Genomic DNA, 20,535 nt, shown 5'->3' with positions numbered 1-20,535 from the left:
AACAATAATACAGTCACTAACACCAACAGGAATATGACCCACACTCTGGACACACAGGTCCGCTTGAGCTCGTGCCACTTGAATTACAAATTTTTCATTTCCGATAATGTCTCTAGTGTTCGTGAAGATGTAGGGGATTGATTCATTATCTGGTCGATATTCTTCACACTCCCATATTGTCCCATTCGCTTGTGGATAGCCTTCTTTATCTTGATGACATTCCCTATTAAGTCTAAAAAGTAGTCGTCCCACTGTAGGTTTCCGTGTGGCAAAAAGCAAAGTGTACCATGCTCTACAAGAGCCATTATGAGAGAAAGGAAGAGGTATGAACGGCGTTCCTCCTTTCTTCTGATGAGCTGGCATCATACCACATATCCAACAGTTCGTAGCATTTGTAGCAACATGGGTATGATGCAACATCTGGATAAAAGTATTATTCAAATAGGACTGACGATGCTTCAATTCTTGATACGGAAGGGTGTAAAAGTAGTGCTCCTCAGGCACTGGAGTAGTCAAAACAAACAACTCACGGGCAGGAGTCACATCCTCAACAAACCACGTGGTTATACCAACAATAGCTACAATGATAATAAAACTTGTTGCACAAAAAATCTTCTTCTTCTCCATTTTGTAGTAAAAGTCAATATCTTCCTGAAACTAAAAGGTTGTCAGAACTCTTCCCCTTAGGCAGCCGTTGATTTCTTCACCAGCGAGCCAAGACGGGTGTCACTACACTAATGCAGGGCTGATCCCCCCCCCCCTTGCCTCATTGGCTCTCCGTTTCACTAACCTAAGGGCCGTTCTGACAATGTGTCCTGATACAGAAAGAAATCACTTCCTCGGTCTGAGACGATATCTTCTACCTCCAGGAATCGCTTGGTCCGGGAAGACCTCCTCAGTGTCGTTCGGTTCCACAGCACGGCCTTTCTCCGCAGTCAGAATTTCTCGATGGTCGGTCAATAAAGCAGGCTCCACTAATCCAGGTGGCACTTTACGACAGTGTAAGGAGTGGATCCAGTTCTTCCGATTGGAGACTCGCACAGCTGTCCTCGTCGCGAGCAAGACTTGCTCAGGACCAACCCATCTCGGCTCCAGACTGTTCGTCCTTTCAAACACCTTGATCATAACATAGTCTCCAGGCCGGAGGTTATGTCCCTCACCTGTGGACCGATCAGGGAGCGCTTCTCGAACATGTTGATGAATAGAAACCAAATTATCAGTTAACTGTGCCAGATAATCATTCATCATTACACAAGGTACATCATACACTGACTTCGGTTTCGGTGGACCCCAAATATTCATTGGGCGTCCGAACACGATCTCATATGGCGTGAGACCGGTCCGAGAATGCGGTATCGATCTAATTGACAATAATGCCAGCGGTAAAGCGTCTGGCCAAGTCAAAGAAGTCGAAGCTTGGATCTTAGCGATCTTAAGCTTCAAAGTACCGTTATATTTCTCAACCAATCCCGCAGGCTGAGGGTGAAACACTGCATGAAATTTCTGGGTAATTCCCAGTCCTTTCAGGACATACTTGATAACGTCTGCTATAAAATGAGGTCTGTTATCACTCCACAGCAATCTACAAACACCATATCGAGGGAAGAACTCCTTCAATAACATCTTGGCTGTAGTCATTGCAGTATTGTCTTTCGTAGGGTACGCCTCAACCCACTTACTGAAGGCACAAACCACTACTAGAACATACTTCAGATTGTTACAGCGTTCAAGCTGAATGTAATCCATCTGCAAAACCTCAAAGGGTGCAGTAGGTGTTGCAAATCCTCCTGCTGGAGTTCGTGTACCCTTTCCTGGGTTATACTTCAGGCAAATCATGCAAGTCTGCACTACCCTCTTTGCCGTGCTAGCGATCTCCGGATGCTCCCAAACTCGTGTGAGTAATTTTACAATTGCGGAAGCTCCGACATGCGCTAGTCCATGTGCCATCTGAACCATAGGTTGTACGAAAGCTGTGGGTAACTTTCATTTATCCATCTGCTTATTTCTCCAACACCCTTCATCATCCAATTCTCCATCATTGGACCATTGCTCCCGTTCCTTATCGGAAGCGGTCCTCTGTATCTCCAGCACTTCTCTCCTAGCATCGTGCCATCTTTCTGCCTGTGACTTCACAACATACATTGCAGTAGAGTCAGGCTGCATCGCAGTCTCTCGTGCCACCCGGTCTGCCAAAGCATTCCCTTCTCCAACTTTATCAACCACCTTTTTATGGGCACTACATTTAACTATAGCAATCTTCTTTGGATATGTTAATGCAGTCAAAAGGTTATGAACTAACTCTCCATACATTATCTGTGCTCCATGTGGCGTTAGAAACCCTCTCTCCTTCTAGAGTAGGCCAAAGTCGTGCGCTACTCCGAAGGCATAGCGGCTATCTGTATAAACATTCACACACAATCCTGCACTGAGCTCACATGCTCGTGTTAATGCTATCAGTTCCGCTGCTTGAGCTGATTTCTGCGGTATGAGTGCTGTCTCCACTATTGTTTGTAATGTGGTAATTGCATACGCTGCTGAAGTCGTACCATCTGGTAGCTTCAGGCATGATCCGTCCACCCATAATTCTCCATCTACATCTGTAAAGGGCGTATCCTGGAGATCAATACGACCCTTTGTCTGTTCCTCAGTCACAAGAATACAGTCATGTGCTTTTTGTGCTTCAGACTGAGTTTCCGGGAACGGCAACAATGTGGCTGGATTTAACGTTGCACACCTCTTCAACGTAATATGAGGAGCCAAAAGCGTCAACTCATATCCCGTTAAACGAGCACTGGTCAAATGCTGCGTCTTTGTCTGATTAAGCAGGGCATCAACAGCATGGGGAACTAATACCAATAGCTTATGAGATAACACAATTCCCTCACTTTGGCGTATTGACACAGCTGTCACGGCAACCGAGCGAAAACAACCAGGCAATGCTCGGGCAACAGGATCAAGTACGGCCGAAAAATATGCACAAGGGCGCTGCTTGTCGCCGTGCATCTGCACTAAAACTGATAATGCACATCCATCTCTCTCATGTACATATAATGTAAAAGGCTTCGTATAATCAGGGGTACCTAACACTGGTGCTGAGCAAAGGGCTTGTCGCAATTGCTGAAAGGCAATTTCACAACTATTTGACCAGGGAAGAGGAACTGGGGTATCTTTTGTCAAAAGTGCTAACAATGGCTTAACTATATGTGAAAACCCCAATATCCATTGCCTACAAAAAGAATCAAGACCCAAAATGCACGCACGTCCTTCTGTGTGGAAGGTACTGGCGTGTCCAAAATTGCTTGAATACGATCTGGTGTGAGTGCACGCCCCTCCTTAGACAAAAGGTGACCCAAGTAAGTCACCTTTGGTCTACAGAATTGCAATTTCTTCTTCGACACTTTGTGATTGTGAGATGCCAAAAAGGAAAGCAATGATAACGTGCACTTGTCACATAGCTCAGGAGTGTCGGCCGCCAACAAGATGTCGTCGACATATTGTATAAGGGCTACACCATCAGGCAGAACAAAGGAATCCAATTGTCTTTTCAATGCTCGACTGTAAATGCTAGGACTCTCTGTATAACCCTGAGGGACTCTACAAAATCTGTAGGACCGATTATTCAAAGTGAAGCCGAAAAGGTACCGGCTATCAGGATGAATAGGAATCGAAAAGAAAGCATTTTTCAAATCGATAACCGAGAATGTGGTCGCCGTTGGCGGGACCAAAGTAAGCAACGTTGTGATATCAGAAACCTCTGGATACTGAGGTATCACTATCTTATTCACCTCCCTTAAGTCAATAATAAAACGATAAACCCTAGTATCGGTATCTTTCTTCAAAATAGGTAAAATAGGACTGTTGCAGACATTGTATGGGACTTCCTCCACTACTCCCACCTTGATCAAATCCTGCACAATCTGTATGAGTGCCTCCTCCCCTCCTGGGAAATACGATATTGAGGGAGGCGTGGCAACACAGCACCCTCCTTGACACTAATGTGGACAGGCGGAATCACCATCTGTCCCACATCAGTATCTGAAGTGGCCCACAAAGTACGAGGGAGAGAAGCTAATACAGTATCCTCTACAACCACACACATCCGTTCTGTCATAGGGTGATTATCGTTTAAGATCACACGTACTCCAGTAGGGGAGCAGCGGATCGTAGCTCTGAAGTGCTTAAGCATATCAAGACCCATAATGTTGTCAGGCGTGTTCGGGGCAAGCAAAAACAGACAGGGTGCAGAAAGTTGGTCAACATGAAATGCAAGGGGTTGGGATAGAGGGCTTTGAGAGAGTGTACCATCAAACCCTACCGATGTAACCATTAAGCCAGATGAGGGAGCCCTCGGAACCAATTGTTTGGACAGCGCACTGCGAGTAGCTCCTGTATCAACTAGGAACCGATCAGTAGAACCCAGAACATTTGCTGTAACATAAGGACCCTTCTGATCAACTGGCACTTCAACTGATTCCAACCCCCACCCAACGCAATCCTATGCATGCTGCGAATCATGGTACCCAGGGCGATCATTCCCAGACATTTGATACTGATTTTGCCGATCAAATACATTAGGTCTATCTCGTTGCTGCACGTTAGGCTCAAATCGAGCACGATCATTGGAATTCCCTCTAAAATTCGAAAAGCCCCCTCTACCTCTCGGCGGTCCCTGACCACGTCCCTGACGAGATGCATATAATACCGGACAATCCCTGGCCCAATGACCCAACTGTTTGCAATACGCACATTGATTCCTATAAACATCCGACCGACCCGAAGGGGAACCATAAAATCCTCCTCTACCTCTCTCAACACCCCGACGAGGCGGACCATACACTTGCGCTAACATCACCTTAGTTTTCAAATCTTTAGATTTCTTCTCCTCATGCCCCTTCGCTTCTTGTTCCTGACGCTCATAATACTGAGCCATGGTCAGGAGGGATGCCGGAGACGAGGTGGACCAAGAGCTTTCACTCGCTTTTAATCGAGCTGCTATTCCCGGTAATAAATTCGCCACATATTTATCAACAAAAAGATGTCGACCCGTATCATCCGTAAGTGACTGACCACTGAAATCATGAAATGTTTCCTCAAAGCGCGTAAAGAAGTCTGAAACTGATTCATCAACCTTCTGTTTACACGAGGCTAAAATATTCCAGTCAATCTTTTTAGGGGGAATAATCGTTTTCAATTTAGTCAAGATAGCAGCAGGAAGATCTAAAATAAGCTTGGGCGGTTTTTGCGCGGGCTTTCTCTCCCTATCCTCATCCTCAATCTCAGACCACTTGGCCTTAAAAACGGCTTGATCATCCACCTTCCGCACAGATCGCCACATATCCGGTGGTAAAATGAGCCCAAAGAACAAATCTATATCTGCTAAAGTCATAGTACAAGAATTCAAGGCCCCTTCGACCTCTTCATAAAAGGCCGCTGGATTCTTGCGGGGATCAGGCAATGCATTCTTCAATGCCATAACATCAGTCCTATGTCAGGGAGTATAAACCCAATTATACACGAAATATCCCCTAGCATCGGGGGAAGACATGTCTGAACTAGTTCCCGCTCCTTTAGGAGGAACATACAAAGGTGCCGCCTCTCGCATAGGTTTAGCATGCACTAATTCACTCTTATCTAAATGGGAGGTAGACGACTGTTTCCCGCCGACATGTGGATTCGATTGCTCCTCCTCCCCTGTCTTTTGGCGCGTTTTCTCTTTAAGTTCAAACATCGCGTCTCGCAATGCAAACAGCCGTCGGACCGCATCGGGTACCCTAGAGGGAGAAAAGACACCGTTACGTAAAGCTTTAGAATCTCATACTATATCATCAGGCTCAAAAACATCAGAATATTTCCGAAAGGCAGTAACCACTTCATCAGAAAAAGTTTCAACAAAATATAACTTTTCCCTATCCTGCCATCTTTCCAAAAATGCCAATGATTCAGGAAGAGATAGCTTGCCCTTAAGCGCACGAAAAGAAATTTTCCGAAGCTCACCCATACGATCAGTTGATAACATGGACCGCGTGTCTACCTTATCCGAAACCGATCCAGAATCCTGTGACCTCGGGGCAGACGCGCCAACATAAGGGGGCGGAGAGCGATCTAATAAATGAAAATCATCTTCAAGATTAGTAAGGACAGGATAAAGTGGCTGGCGGACGGCATATTGACCCGATACTTGCAACCTACGCTCTTTCTCTTGTCTCTCCGCCAGTTCTCTTTCCTCCCGACGCTTCGCTTCCTGCACTCTCACATGATCATTTTTCTGTTGCTCTTTATCAATCAGCGCCTTCTCACGTTTCTCTCGCTCACGCACTTCCTTCACCCATAACCGTACACATTCAAACATGTCTTGCCTAGCACTTCGTTTACACATACACTGTTCCACATACTCAATCTTACGCATATCAAACAATCCATACAAAGGCCATCGTAACTCAGAATCCTTTTTGGTGTATTTCCTCCACACTGTGCTGTACATTATAGAGGAAAGACCATGCTTCACATACATATCCCTATTAGGAGTCCCCTCTGGGGGGGCTGGAGCAGATTCCTCAAGATTTAACCGGTTTCCAAAGCAGCAGCACCACTTACGGAGTGCGCTAAAAGCAGGCATGCTCAAAAATAATGCAAAATATGCAGTATTATCAAAAATGGCACTTAAACGTTGCGCCGTTCACATTTAAACAACTCCGGAGAAATATCTCCACATTACCTGCCTATATGTGTTGCAACGCATATATTCCATAGTAATCAATACAAAATATGACCGGTCATCACAAATCAAAACTCAAATAGCCAACCCAGGCTTCAAAACTCGGAGCAAGTACCGTACAACGGTTCTTACCAATCAAGAGCGTCCAGATTCCAACTGCCAAGTTCCAAAATTCACCCAAACGGCTATCACGCAGCAAACCGACAGAAGAGGTCTCAGTCGAGGACCGGCGCCACCCAGATGGTCAGCTCGGAAGGGAAGGAAGAAAAACCTCGGGATGCCAGGACTAAGACGCCGCTGGCAGTGATCACATCCCCGGCCAAATTCCTCACCTTCGTCACGACCAATCCTTCGAGCATCCGAGTCGCCGATGAGCTCTACGTTGGGCGCCAATTGATGAATACAGGCCCCAGCTAGGCCTGCAAAATACAAGGGTTCACCCTCCTGTAACGAAAGCTAGAAGAAAGTTGGCACGGAAACTGCAAATACAAAGACAGAGTTTATTAACCCTTAAGGGTGGTCCTACAACCTACACAACACTCTTCAGTGTTGCATAGAGTAGCACAAAGAACTTGCGTACACGGTCCCCTTTTATACACAACAGAGGGGCTCATAAGTGGGTGGATACAACATAGAGCAAAATTCATTACCATTTATGGACATTTTCAATACAGGATCAATATATGGGCGGAGTTAACAATTTCCTGAGCCCGCGAAAACATGGTCAAGCAAGGACTAACTGACAACAGATGTGGTCAAGTCTGGGCATGCGCCAGACGGACAAAGGAGCTATTTATAGACTGTTACTAGGCAGATTACAAGAGCAACTAGCGAAAAGGTAGGACTCTTCTCGTACAAAGCACGTGGAGACATGACAATACAAAATGGAGTCCGGACATTAGTCAACATAAGACAAGAAACACGTTTTAACTGTAGAGAATTCATGTCTTCAGTGAATGCTTAATCATATCGCTGTTTCAGTTTTCAACAGACGACCCTTTCAGCATTTACTGAAGACATTCGGCTTATTAGGATAGTCATCATATATGTCAATTTTCATCATCTCTTCCACCTCCTTGTTTAAGTGTTTCTGATAGGTAACATTGGCAATATCTTTCTTATCAGGAATACAAAATGACACACATAAAGAACAGAGTAAAGGACCACACTGAACACAAACGCAGCAGGAAAACAGAACTGCTACAATAATACAAAGACCAGTTAAAACTTTCCATCCCCATGTAGTGATCAATGCCCAAAACCATCCAGAAAAGGTCCAAGTGCCATTTTCTGTATGAATCTTAGCTGCGATTTTATGCAATTTATTAATAGCATTATAGACTGATGGCGTGTGGTCAGGAATAAATACACAACAACTACTTCCAATAATCCTACATGCTACACCTCTGTCTGCTAACATAACATCTAATACCATACGATTCTGTAACGCAACAATTCTAGTGATTTGCAATTCTTCCGTAAGATTCCCAAGAGCAGCAGCAGCTTGATTCGTTACAGCCTCTACAACTTTTGTTAATCGTCGAACCTTCCTACTATTTAGGGCAGCTCCAACAAAGAAAAACAATCCTAAGTTAAATCAACATACTGCTGTAAGCTAGTGTCAGTTTGGTCAACATCATCAATAGATAGAGTACGTTTATACCTATTTACAGTTACATTGTTCAATAACTTCAAGTCTTTATGATAGGATGCAGGTGCTAAGAATACAGGGGGTAATAAGAACGCTACATAACATACTCCGGACCAGCCGGCTGGTAAGCGATAATAACCTTTATTTCCACATACGAAGTACGTATTATGGGAAGCTAAGAAAGTACTATTATTTAATCCATCTATATTCAAAACAATAATACAGTCACTAACACCAACAGGAATATGACCCACACTCTGGACACACAGGTCCGCTTGAGCTCGTGCCACTTGAATTACAAATTTTTCATTTCCGATAATGTCTCTAGTGTTCGTGAAGATGTAGGGGATTGATTCATTATCTGGTCGATATTCTTCCCACTCCCATATTGTCCCATTCGCTTGTGGATAGCCTTCTTTATCTTGATGACATTCCCTATTAAGTCTAAAAAGTAGTCGTCCCACTGTAGGTTTCCGTGTGGCAAAAAGCAAAGTGTACCATGCTCTACAAGAGCCATTATGAGAGAAAGGAAGAGGTATGAACGGCGTTCCTCCTTTCTTCTGATGAGCTGGCATCATACCACATATCCAACAGTTCGTAGCATTTGTAGCAACATGGGTATGATGCAACATCTGGATAAAAGTATTATTCAAATAGGACTGACGATGCTTCAATTCTTGATACGGAAGGGTGTAAAAGTAGTGCTCCTCAGGCACTGGAGTAGTCAAAACAAACAACTCACGGGCAGGAGTCACATCCTCAACAAACCACGTGGTTATACCAACAATAGCTACAATGATAATAAAACTTGTCGCACAAAAAAATCTTCTTCTTCTCCATTTTGTAGTAAAAGTCAATATCTTCCTGAAACTAAAAGGTTGTCAGAACTCTTCCCCTTAGGCAGCCGTTGATTTCTTCACCAGCGAGCCAAGACGGGTGTCACTACACTAATGCAGGGCTGATCCCCCCCCCCCCCCTTGCCTCATTGGCTCTCCGTTTCACTAACCTAAGGGCCGTTCTGACAATGTGTCCTGATAGAGAAAGAAATCACTTCCTCGGTCTGAGACGATATCTTCTACCTCCAGGAATCGCTTGGTCCGGGAAGAGCTCCTCAGTGTCGTTCGGTTCCACAGCACGGCCTTTCTCCGCAGTCAGAATTTCTCGATGGTCGGTCAATAAAGCAGGCTCCACTAATCCAGGTGGCACTTTACGACAGTGTAAGGAGTGGATCCAGTTCTTCCGATTGGAGACTCTCACAGCTGTCCTCGTCGCGAGCAAGACTTGCTCAGGACCAACCCATCTCGGCTCCAGACTGTTCGTCCTTTCAAACACCTTAATCATAACATAGTCTCCAGGCCGGAGGTTATGTCCCTCACCTGTGGACCGATCAGGGAGCGCTTCTCGAACCTGTTGATGAATAGAAACCAAATTATCAGTTAACTGTGCCAGATAATCATTCATCATTACACAAGGTACATCATACACTGACTTCGGTTTCGGTGGACCCCAAATATTCATTGGGCGTCCGAACACGATCTCATATGGCGTGAGACCGGTCCGAGAATGCGGTATCGATCTAATTGACAATAATACCAGCGGTAAAGCGTCTGGCCAAGTCAAAGAAGTCAAAGCTTGGATCTTAGCGATCTTAAGCTTCAAAGTACCGTTATATTTCTCAACCAATCCCGCAGACTGAGGGTGAAACACTGCATGAAATTTCTGGGTAATTCCCAGTCCTTTCAGGACATACTTGATAACGTCTGCTATAAAATGAGGTCCGTTATCACTCCACAGCAATCTACAAACACCATATCGAGGGAAGAACTCCTTCAATAACATCTTGGCTGTAGTCATTGCAGTATTGTCTTTCGTAGGGTACGCCTCAACCCACTTACTGAAGGCACAAACCACTACTAGAACATACTTCAGATTGTTACAGCGTTCAAGCTGAATGTAATCCATCTGCAAAACCTCAAAGGGTGCAGTAGGTGTTGCAAATCCTCCTGCTGGAGTTCGTGTACCCTTTCCTGGGTTATACTTCAGGCAAATCATGCAAGTCTGCACTACCCTCTTTGCCGTGCTAGCGATCTCCGGATGCTCCCAAACTCGTGTGAGTAATTTTACAATTGCGGAAGCTCCGACATGCGCTAGTCCATGTGCCATCTGAACCATAGGTTGTGCGAAAGCTGTGGGTAACTTCCATTTATCCATCTGCTTATTTCTCCAACACCCTTCATCATCCAATTCTCCATCATTGGACCATTGCTCCCGTTCCTTATCGGAAGCGGTCCTCTGTATCTCCAGCACTTCTCTCCTAGCATCGTGCCATCTTTCTGCCTGTGACTTCACAACATACATTGCAGTAGAGTCAGGCTGCATCGCAGTCTCTCGTGCCACCCGGTCTGCCAAAGCATTCCCTTCTCCAACTTTATCAACCACCTTTTTATGGGCACTACATTTAACTATAGCAATCTTCTTTGGATATGTTAATGCAGTCAAAAGGTTATGAACTAACTCTCCATACATTATCTGTGCTCCATGTGACGTTAGAAACCCTCTCTCCTTCTAGAGTAGGCCAAAGTCGTGCGCTACTCCGAAGGCATAGCGGCTATCTGTATAAACATTCACACACAATCCTGCACTGAGCTCACATGCTCGTGTTAATGCTATCAGTTCCGCTGCTTGAGCTGATTTCTGTGGTATGAGTGCTGTCTCCACTATTGTTTGTAATGTGGTAATTGCATACGCTGCTGAAGTCGTACCATCTGGTAGCTTCAGGCATGATCCGTCCACCCATAATTCTCCATCTACATCTGTAAAGGGCGTATCCTGGAGATCAATACGACCCTTTGTCTGTTCCTCAGTCACAAGAATACAGTCATGTGCTTTTTGTGCTTCAGACTGAGTTTCCGGGAACGGCAACAATGTGGCTGGATTTAACGTTGCACACCTCTTCAACGTAATATGAGGAGCCAAAAGCGTCAACTCATATCCCGTTAAACAAGCACTGGTCAAATGCTGCGTCTTTGTCTGATTAAGCAGGGCATCAACAGCATGGGGAACTAATACCAACAGCTTATGAGATAACACAATTCCCTCACTTTGGCGTATTGACACAGCTGTCGCCGCGACCGAGCGAAAACAACCAGGCAATGCTCGGGCAACAGGATCAAGTACGGCCGAAAAATATGCACAAGGGCGCTGCTTGTCGCCGTGCATCTGCACTAAAACTGATAATGCACATCCATCTCTCTCATGTACATATAATGTAAAAGGCTTCGTATAATCAGGGGTACCTAACACTGGTGCTGAGCAAAGGGCTTGTCGCAATTGCTGAAAGGCAATTTCACAACTATTTGACCAGGGAAGAGGAACTGGGGTATCTTTTGTCAAAAGTGCTAACAATGGCTTAACTATATGTGAAAACCCCAATATCCATTGCCTACAAAAGGAAGCAAGACCCAAAAATGCACGCACGTCCTTCTGTGTGGAAGGTACTGGCGTGTCCAAAATTTCTTGAATATGATCTGGTGTGAGTGCACGCCCCTCCTTAGACAAAAGGTGACCCAAGTAAGTCACCTTTGGTCTACAGAATTGCAATTTCTTCTTCGACACTTTGTGATTGTGAGATGCCAAAAAGGAAAGCAAGGATAACGTGCACTTCTCACATAGCTCAGGAGTGTCGGCCGCCAACAAGATGTCGTCGACATATTGTATAAGGGCTACACCATCAGGCAGAACAAAGGAATCCAATTGTCTTTTCAATGCTTGACTGTAAATGCTAGGACTCTCTGCATACCCCGAGGGACTCTACAAAATCTGTAGGACCGATTATTCAAAGTGAAGCCGAAAAGGTACCGGCTATCAGGATGAATAGGAATCGAAAAGAAAGCATTTTTCAAATCGATAACCGAGAATGTGGTCGCCGTTGGCGGGACCAAAGTAAGCAACGTCGTGATATCAGAAACCACTGGATACTGAGGTATCACTATCTTATTCACCTCCCTTAAGTCAATAATAAAACGATAAACCCTAGTATCGGTATCTTTCTTCAAAATGGGTAAAATAGGACTGTTGCAGACATTGTATGGGACTTCCTCCACTACTCCCACCTTGATCAAATCCTGCACAATCTGTATGAGTGCCTCCTCCCCCTCCTGGGAAATACGATATTGAGGGAGGCGTGGCAACACAGCACCCTCCTTGACACTAATGTGGACAGGCGGAATCACCATCTGTCCCACATCAGTATCTGAAGTGGCCCACAAAGTACGAGGGAGAGAAGCTAATACAGTATCCTCTACAACCACACACATCCGTTCTGTCATAGGGTGATTATCGTTTAAGATCACACGTACTCCAGTAGGGGAGCAGCGGATCATAGCTCTGAAGTGCTTAAGCATATCAAGACCCATAATGTTGTCAGGCGTGTTCGGGGCAAGCAAAAACAGACAGGGTGCAGAAAGTTGGTCAACATGAAATGCAAGGGGTTGGGATAGAGGGCTTTGAGAGAGTGTACCATCAAACCCTACCGATGTAACCATTAAGCCAGATGGGGGAGCCCTCGGAACCAATTGTTTGGACAGCGCACTGCGAGTAGCTCCTGTATCAACTAGGAACCGATCAGTAGAACCCAGAACATTTGCTGTAACATAAGGACCCTTCTGATCAACTGGCACTTCAACTGATTCCAACCCCCACCCAACGCAATCCTATGCATGCTGCGAATCATGGTACCCAGGGCGATCATTCCCAGACATTTGATACTGATTTTGCCGATCAAATACATTAGGTCTATCTCGTTGCTGCACGTTAGGCTCAAATCGAGCACGATCATTGGAATGCCCTCTAAAATTCGAAAAGCCCCCTCTACCTCTCGGCGGTCCCTGACCACGTCCCTGACGAGATGCATATAATACCGGACAATCCCTGGCCCAATGACCCAACTGTTTGCAATACGCACATTGATTCCTATTAACATCCGACCGACCCGAAAGGGAACCATAAAATCCTCCTCTACCTCTCTCAACACCCCGACGAGGCGGACCATACACTTGCGCTAACATCACCTTAGTTTTCAAATCTTTAGATTTCTTCTCCTCATGCCCCTTCGCTTCTTGTTCCTGACGCTCATAATACTGAGCCATGGTCAGGAGGGATGCCGGAGACGAGGTGGACCAAGAGCTTTCACTCGCTTTTAATCGAGCTGCTATTCCCGGTAATAAATTCGCCACATATTTATCAACAAAAAGATGTCGACCCGTATCATCCGTAAGTGACTGACCACTGAAATCATGAAATGTTTCCTCAAAGCGCGTAAAGAAGTCTGAAACTGATTCATCAACCTTCTGTTTACACGAGGCTAACATATTCCAGTCAATCTTTTTAGGGGGAATAATCGTTTTCAATTTAGTCAAGATAGCAGCAGGAAGATCTAAAATAAGCTTGGGCGGTTTTTGCGCGGGCTTTCTCTCCCTATCCTCATCCTCAATCTCAGACCACTTGGCCTTAAAAACGGCTTGATCATCCACCTTCCGCACAGATCGCCACATATCCGGTGGTAAAATGAGCCCAAAGAACAAATCTATATCTGCTAAAGTCATAGTACAAGAATTCAAGGCCCCTTCGACCTCTTCATAAAAGGCCGCTGGATTCTTGCGGGGATCAGGCAATGCATTCTTCAATGCCATAACATCAGTCCTATGCCAGGGAGTATAAACCCAATTATACACGAAATATCCCCTAGCATCGGGGGAAGACATGTCTGATCTAGTTCCCGCTCCTTTAGGAGGAACATACAAAGGTGCCGCCTCTCGCATAGGTTTAGCATGCACTAATTCACTCCTATCTGAATGGGAGGTAGACGACTGTTTCCCGCCGACATGTGGATTCGATTGCTCCTCCTCCCCTGTCTTTTGGCGCGTTTTCTCTTTAAGTTCAAACATCGCGTCTCGCAATGCAAACAGCCATCGGACCGCATCGGGTACCCTAGAGGGAGAAAAGACACCGTTACGTAAAGCTTTAGAATCTAATACTATATCATCAGGCTCAAAAACATCAGAATATTTCCGAAAGGCAGTAACCACTTCATCAGAAAAAGTTTCAACAAAATATAACTTTTCCCTATCCTGCCATCTTTCCAAAAATGCCAATGATTCAGGAAGAGATAGCTTGCCCTTAAGCGCACGAAAAGAAATTTTCCGAAGCTCACCCATACGATCAGTTGATAACATGGACCGCGTGTCTACCTTATCCGAAACCGATCCAGAATCCTGTGACCTCGGGGCAGACGCGCCAACATAAGGGGGCGGAGAGCGATCTAATAAATGAAAATCATCTTCAAAATTAGTAAGGACAGGATAAAGTGGCTGGCGGACGGCATATTGACCCGATACTTGCAACCTACGCTCTTTCTCTTGTCTCTCCTCCAGTTCTCTTTCCTCCCGACGCTTCGCTTCCTGCACTCTCACATGATCATTTTTCCGTTGCTCTTTATCAATCAGCGCCTTCTCACGTTTCTCTCGCTCACGCACTTCCTTCACCCATAACCGTACACATTCAAACATGTCTTGCCTAGCACGTCGTTTACACATACACTGTTCCACATACTCAATCTTACGCATATCAAACGATCCATACAAAGGCCATCGTAACTCAGAATCCTTTTTGGTGTATTTCCTCCACACTGTGCTGTACATTATAGAGGAAAGACCATGCTTCACATACATATCCCTATTAGGAGTCCCCTCTGGGGGGGCTGGAGCAGATTCCTCAAGATTTAACCGGTTTCCAAAGCAGCAGCACCACTTACGGAGTGCGCTAAAAGCAGGCATGCTCAAAAATAATGCAAAATATGCAGTATTATCAAAAATGGCACTTAAACGTTGCGCCGTTCACATTTAAACAACTCCGGAGAAATATCTCCACATTACATGCCTATATGTGTTGCAACGCATATATTCCACAGTAATCAATACAAAATATGACCGGTCATCACAAATCAAAACTCAAATAGCCAACCCAGGCTTCAAAACTCGGAGCAAGTACCGTACAACGGTTCTTACCAATCAAGAGCGTCCAGATTCCAACTGCCAAGTTCCACAATTCGCCCAAACGGCTATCACGCAGCAAACCGACAGAAGAGGTCTCAGTCGAGGACCGGCGCCACCCAGATGGTCAGCTCGGAAGGGAAGGAAGAAAAACCTCAGGATGCCAGGACTAAGACGCCGCTGGCAGTGATCACATCCCCGGCCAAATTCCTCACCTTCGTCACGACCAATCCTTCGAGCATCCGAGTCGCCGATGAGCTCTACGTTGGGCGCCAATTGATGAATACAGGCCCCAGCTAGGCCTGCAAAATACAAGGGTTCACCCTCCTGTAACGAAAGCTAGAAGAAAGTTGGCACGGAAACTGCAAATACAAAGACAGAGTTTATTAACCCTTAAGGGTGGTCCTACAACCTACACAACACTCTTCAGTGTTGCATAGAGTAGCACAAAGAACTTGCGTACACGGTCCCCTTTTATACACAACAGAGGGGCTCATAAGTGGGTGGATACAACATAGAGCAAAATTCATTACCATTTATGGACATTTTCAATACAGGATCAATATATGGGCGGAGTTAACAATTTCCTGAGCCCGCGAAAACATGGTCAAGCAAGGACTAACTGACAACAGATGTGGTCAAGTCTGGGCATGCGCCAGACGGACAAAGGAGCTATTTATAGACTGTTACTAGGCAGATTACAAGAGCAACTAGCGAAAAGGTAGGACTCTTCTCGTACAAAGCACGTGGAGACATGACAATACAAAATGGAGTCCAGACATTAGTCAACATAAGACAAGAAACACGTTTTAACTGTAGAGAATTCATGTCTTCAGTGAATGCTTAATCATATCGCTGTTTCAGTTTTCAACAGAGGGAGTTGGAGTTCCCAGGCCATCTGGCCAACCGAGCGTTGCTTGCAGAGTTGAATTTTTCCCCAAAAGCATCAGTTCAATTGTGTCTGTCTAGTTTCAACAAGCATTTTGCTATCACCATGCCACTTTCTCTAGGCAAGGGGCCAGTTGATATTGCGATCCTGTCTCTGGGGCAAGGAAGACCGCTAATTGCGTGCAGTCTGCATAAGAGACAATTGAAACCCCAGATTCCTTGATGATGTCTTGCAGCATTTGTTTTTCAAACACCAAGAGGCTAAACGAAGATTAAATTAAAGTATCAAATTAGCAGTGAGGGAACATTCTGTGTTGGTAACATCACAAGGACCAGAACTTTATTTATTGTGTGTTTGAAATGGTCCGTACAGATTATAGTTACATATCTTAGGTTGAGTACATTGCATTTTCTTTTATCGTTCCCAGTGACTGCTACTTAGTTTCTAAACCATCCAGCTTGTCCGTGGGACTTAACGAAGGACTTTGCACACTGCTATTTTGCACATTGTACAGTTTTCCTCTGAGACTGTTTCTCATCCATCTATTTAAAGATCTTAAAATCAGGGAGTTTAATTTGGCAATGCTTTTTATTCAACAACTCTCCTCTGAAAATATCTGTACGATAGTAATCAATTTTATGCACTCGTCTTGGAAATATCTGGCATCTTGGAATGGATAATTATTTATCTGTTCCTGATTAATGGTGTGCTACTATTTTATTTTTGTTTCTATCCGTATTGTTTATGTATATTGTGTATTGTTATGCTTTTATGGCTTACTTCTAGCCGAATAAAAAAAATTATGATAATGAATTCCCCATTTTATTCGTGGTCTCCGTAGCTAAATTATCTTCACCAGGAGTCTGCATTTTTGTATCCCTATATGACTATCCTTGTACACTACTGTTTCTTTTTGAGGTTTTTCAAATCTTTTGTCTTCGCATGTGATCCTGATGTGTGAACTACTGTATCCCTGATCTCAATATGCAGCATTGCTTTTGACAGTTACTATACTATTCTTCGTTCCGGAAGCCCTTTAGCAACAAACCTCAAGAGTGAGACATCCTATAGTGTCATAATGGTAATGTCTCACTCACTGTCATACTCTTTTTGTTTCCTCACAAAGTTACACATCGCGGGTTGTGTCTTTAGGTGATGTGCTACTTTTAAATACAATGCCTTTCTAGCATATTTGGGTATTCACGGAACATATTCATTTTAATGTATCCTCTCACTGCAGTGCTAGACTTGTAGCTTAGAACCTGCATTTCTTGCTTTGAAGCTGTATACGTTTGAGTTGAAAAATCAGTTCTTGCCTTGCAGCGTGTGCACCTTGTCTTGAGCATGGATGAGAATTCCTCGCTGCTTAGTGCATTGAAGAAGCGCAAGGATGCATCTTTCTTGTCCCTTGGGTCACTGGAGCCGTCAGACCGGGCTGAGATTGTCAGACACACTCTTGCCTTGTATGGAAAGAGACTGGATGAATCTGCCTTCAATAATCAGGTAAGCATATTTGATGAATACTTTGGCTGCAAGCGATGTGTTGGAGTTGCACATATGGAAAGTATTGGACTTTGAAGGACATGTAGAGGTATGTGAGCCACAATAAGAAGTTGCTTGTATGGGAAGAGATTAGATCAATCAACCTCTTGGAATTGTTTAAGATATGTGTGAATGACAGCCTCTCACTACAGGCTAGACTATTTTTGAAGGTATTGGAGAGTGGAAAATTGAGCGAGAAATTCAGCAAGGCTTTCTGGCAGTGTTACAAAACCACGTAGAGACGGTAGGGAGTGTGGCAGCCACAGGCCCATTTTTTGTCATTAACACAGACATAAAGACACAAGCAAATATATCAGCACAGAGGCCCAAAGGGCAGTTTCCAGAGACACTAAACAAGGTGCAGAAGATGGTTTGTGCAGTGTTAATCCTCAAGAGACAACATGAGGTTTAGTGCATGGAGGGTGTCAAGATACATGAAACTACTGGCACATGCCAGTGGTGGTAATACATTAAGGCTACTGTAAACAGTTCACAGCACTGCTGTGAGTGGACATCAGATTGCAATTAATTTCCTCATAAATTACCTTCTTGCTAGGAGAATAAGTTTTCCCACACAAAGAAATGTAATCTTGCCTGGTGTTGCAAAAGGAGGGATTCAGTCGTATGAAAATGACAATGTAAAATACAATAAAAACGTTTCGTTTCCATAAGGATACTTTAAACATACAAGTATTTAAGAATTTTAACATGCGTGAAATAAGTATGGTTAGAGACGACATTGTATAGCCATGGGGCATGATTGAGGTTAGTCTGGAAATTTGAAGAAGACATTTCAGTTGTGTCTGGGGGGGGGGGGGAGGGTGCTAGAATTAAAGTTCTAAATATGATAGTTACCCCTGCTACATAATGTTTTTTGGCAAGACCCCCCTTCCCTGCAAGTGGATTTACTGGACAAAAATCATAGAAGGCTGGGACAAAGGAGGACCAAGGCTTAAAATATAAATGTGACATTCCGCAAATGGTAGTAGGCTGAGTGCTTCAAAATAATATTGTCTCGCTTGTCATTTATTACCAATTACACTTTATTTAAACCAGGAAGGTAGAGTTGGGCATATAAAGGGCCAAGGATGGAGAAAGGATGGTGTATGGTGATATTCAGGGAAAGACTCATTCTAAACTACCAGTAAATAGTGTGATGTGGAAGGGGGCCTCTCAAAATTCATGTAAGAATCAGAATTGGGTGCTGGCACATACACTGTTGTGGTGGGTTTCAGAGGTGGAAAGAAATATAGCAGAAGGGTGGAAATGACAAGACATCTGTACCATAAAGGAGAGTATAGACAGTGAGAGGGAAGTACTTACCCCGATTCAAGAGTCAGAAAATGTTTTGCATTTGACAGAGATAGAAGTGTATCCACCTCGATTGAATCAGCAGCTATAGACACTAGAGAGAGAGGGGTAAATTACAGATGCTAATGACATTAGAATGTTTGGGTACCTGTAGGGATCTAATGGCAGGAGTGTAGAGTGACTTTATCAATATGCTGTAGATTAGACAAATGGTAATGGGGTTAACCTCGATATAGCCTATACGTTATAGTGTTAGAAAGGAATTATATTATAAATATTACAAGTCTGGGTACAAGAACAGTAAAATGTTTATTTTTAGTATTAGCCTCAATCTATTCCTTGCACTGATTTGGAGACAAATAAAAAAAAAAAAAGTCAAACATTTGCATATAGGCAATATATGTTGGGATAATATTGCCATAGCTTCATGATTGCGCATATATAAGAAAATGGTACTAGTAGGGTAGCGATCGACAAGGGGAAGTAGTGTCAGTCCCTTTCTGACTGTTTGATTGCAGGGAGACGCTGACGCTGCCTTCACGGTTCCAGAAAGTAGGATGGTGAACCATGGAAATCCCTGAATGTGGATACATTATACACTCACTTGACTATTCCTTAAGAATAGGGTGTGGAAAAGTTGAGGTGAGGAATCTGATTCCTGAGGAAGGCCGAAACATGTCAACAAAGAGCAGCTGATGGGTTACTAATATCCCCTATTTATCACTGGACAGATTGATTTTAATCATTAATAAAAACTATTTAGGGACATCACCGAGGTAGTTTTAACTAATGCTTTTCTGCACTGTGGATCTCCTCCTCCTTATGTTTGGATGCTCCCCCCCCCCCCCACCCCCCAAACCCTTATGCTCTATCCCAGGCGTTGGTCTGTGCAAGGATGTTGTAGCACACCCAAAGATGAAGCATGCCGCTAAAAGTAGGTGAGGGAAGTTTTAACATACTTTGTGTACTTCCTGATTGAGGGTGCACCCTCTTGGTCTGACAACCTACGTTTCCTGTTGTGTGTGATATATTGGAACATGTGTCAGAAAAAATTAGTGGTCAGGTTTTGGGGATAAGGTTGATGATAATTTCAGTATGTACATCAATTTGCACACCTAACCCTAAATTAATTTGTCAAACAGTTCCCTGATGAGATACATTCTAAATGCAGATTGTTTAAAAACCGACCTACAAAACGTGATGGTTACAAAAATTTCAGATTTCCAAAATGGAAAGAATAGCATGTTGACTTTATAGATAATGCAGCTAAAAATGTGCTGCTGTACGCTAGGCAAACCCTCAGGCCGCACTCACCTATTTTATCCAAGCAAACAATTGTCCCCTTCTGTCTAATCAAAGTGTCACTGTGTCCATTGAA

The 20,535-nt window shown here is 44.1% G+C and overlaps 1 protein-coding gene across 7 annotated transcripts in view; it reads left to right on the top strand.

The window, feature by feature from the left end:
• Positions 1 to 20,535, top strand: part of LOC146811566 (telomerase protein component 1-like) — a 1,575,504-nt gene that overhangs the window by 669,314 nt on the left and 885,655 nt on the right. For all 7 annotated transcript variants that reach the window (XR_014966741.1, XM_085618541.1, XM_085618539.1 and 4 more), the window contains one exon: positions 17,628 to 17,807. Coding sequence is in view for 6 of the 7 variants with exons in the window: in XM_085618541.1 (XP_085474667.1) it covers positions 17,628 to 17,807 (180 nt within the window). In the remaining variant the exon portion in view is untranslated. The remainder of the gene's footprint in view (positions 1 to 17,627; positions 17,808 to 20,535) is intronic.

The sequence above is a fragment of the Triturus cristatus genome, chromosome 7 (assembly GCF_964204655.1).
Source record: "Triturus cristatus chromosome 7, aTriCri1.1, whole genome shotgun sequence".
Taxonomy (NCBI): Eukaryota; Metazoa; Chordata; class Amphibia; order Caudata; family Salamandridae; genus Triturus; species Triturus cristatus.
This window is presented reverse-complemented; position numbering and strand designations above follow the sequence as displayed.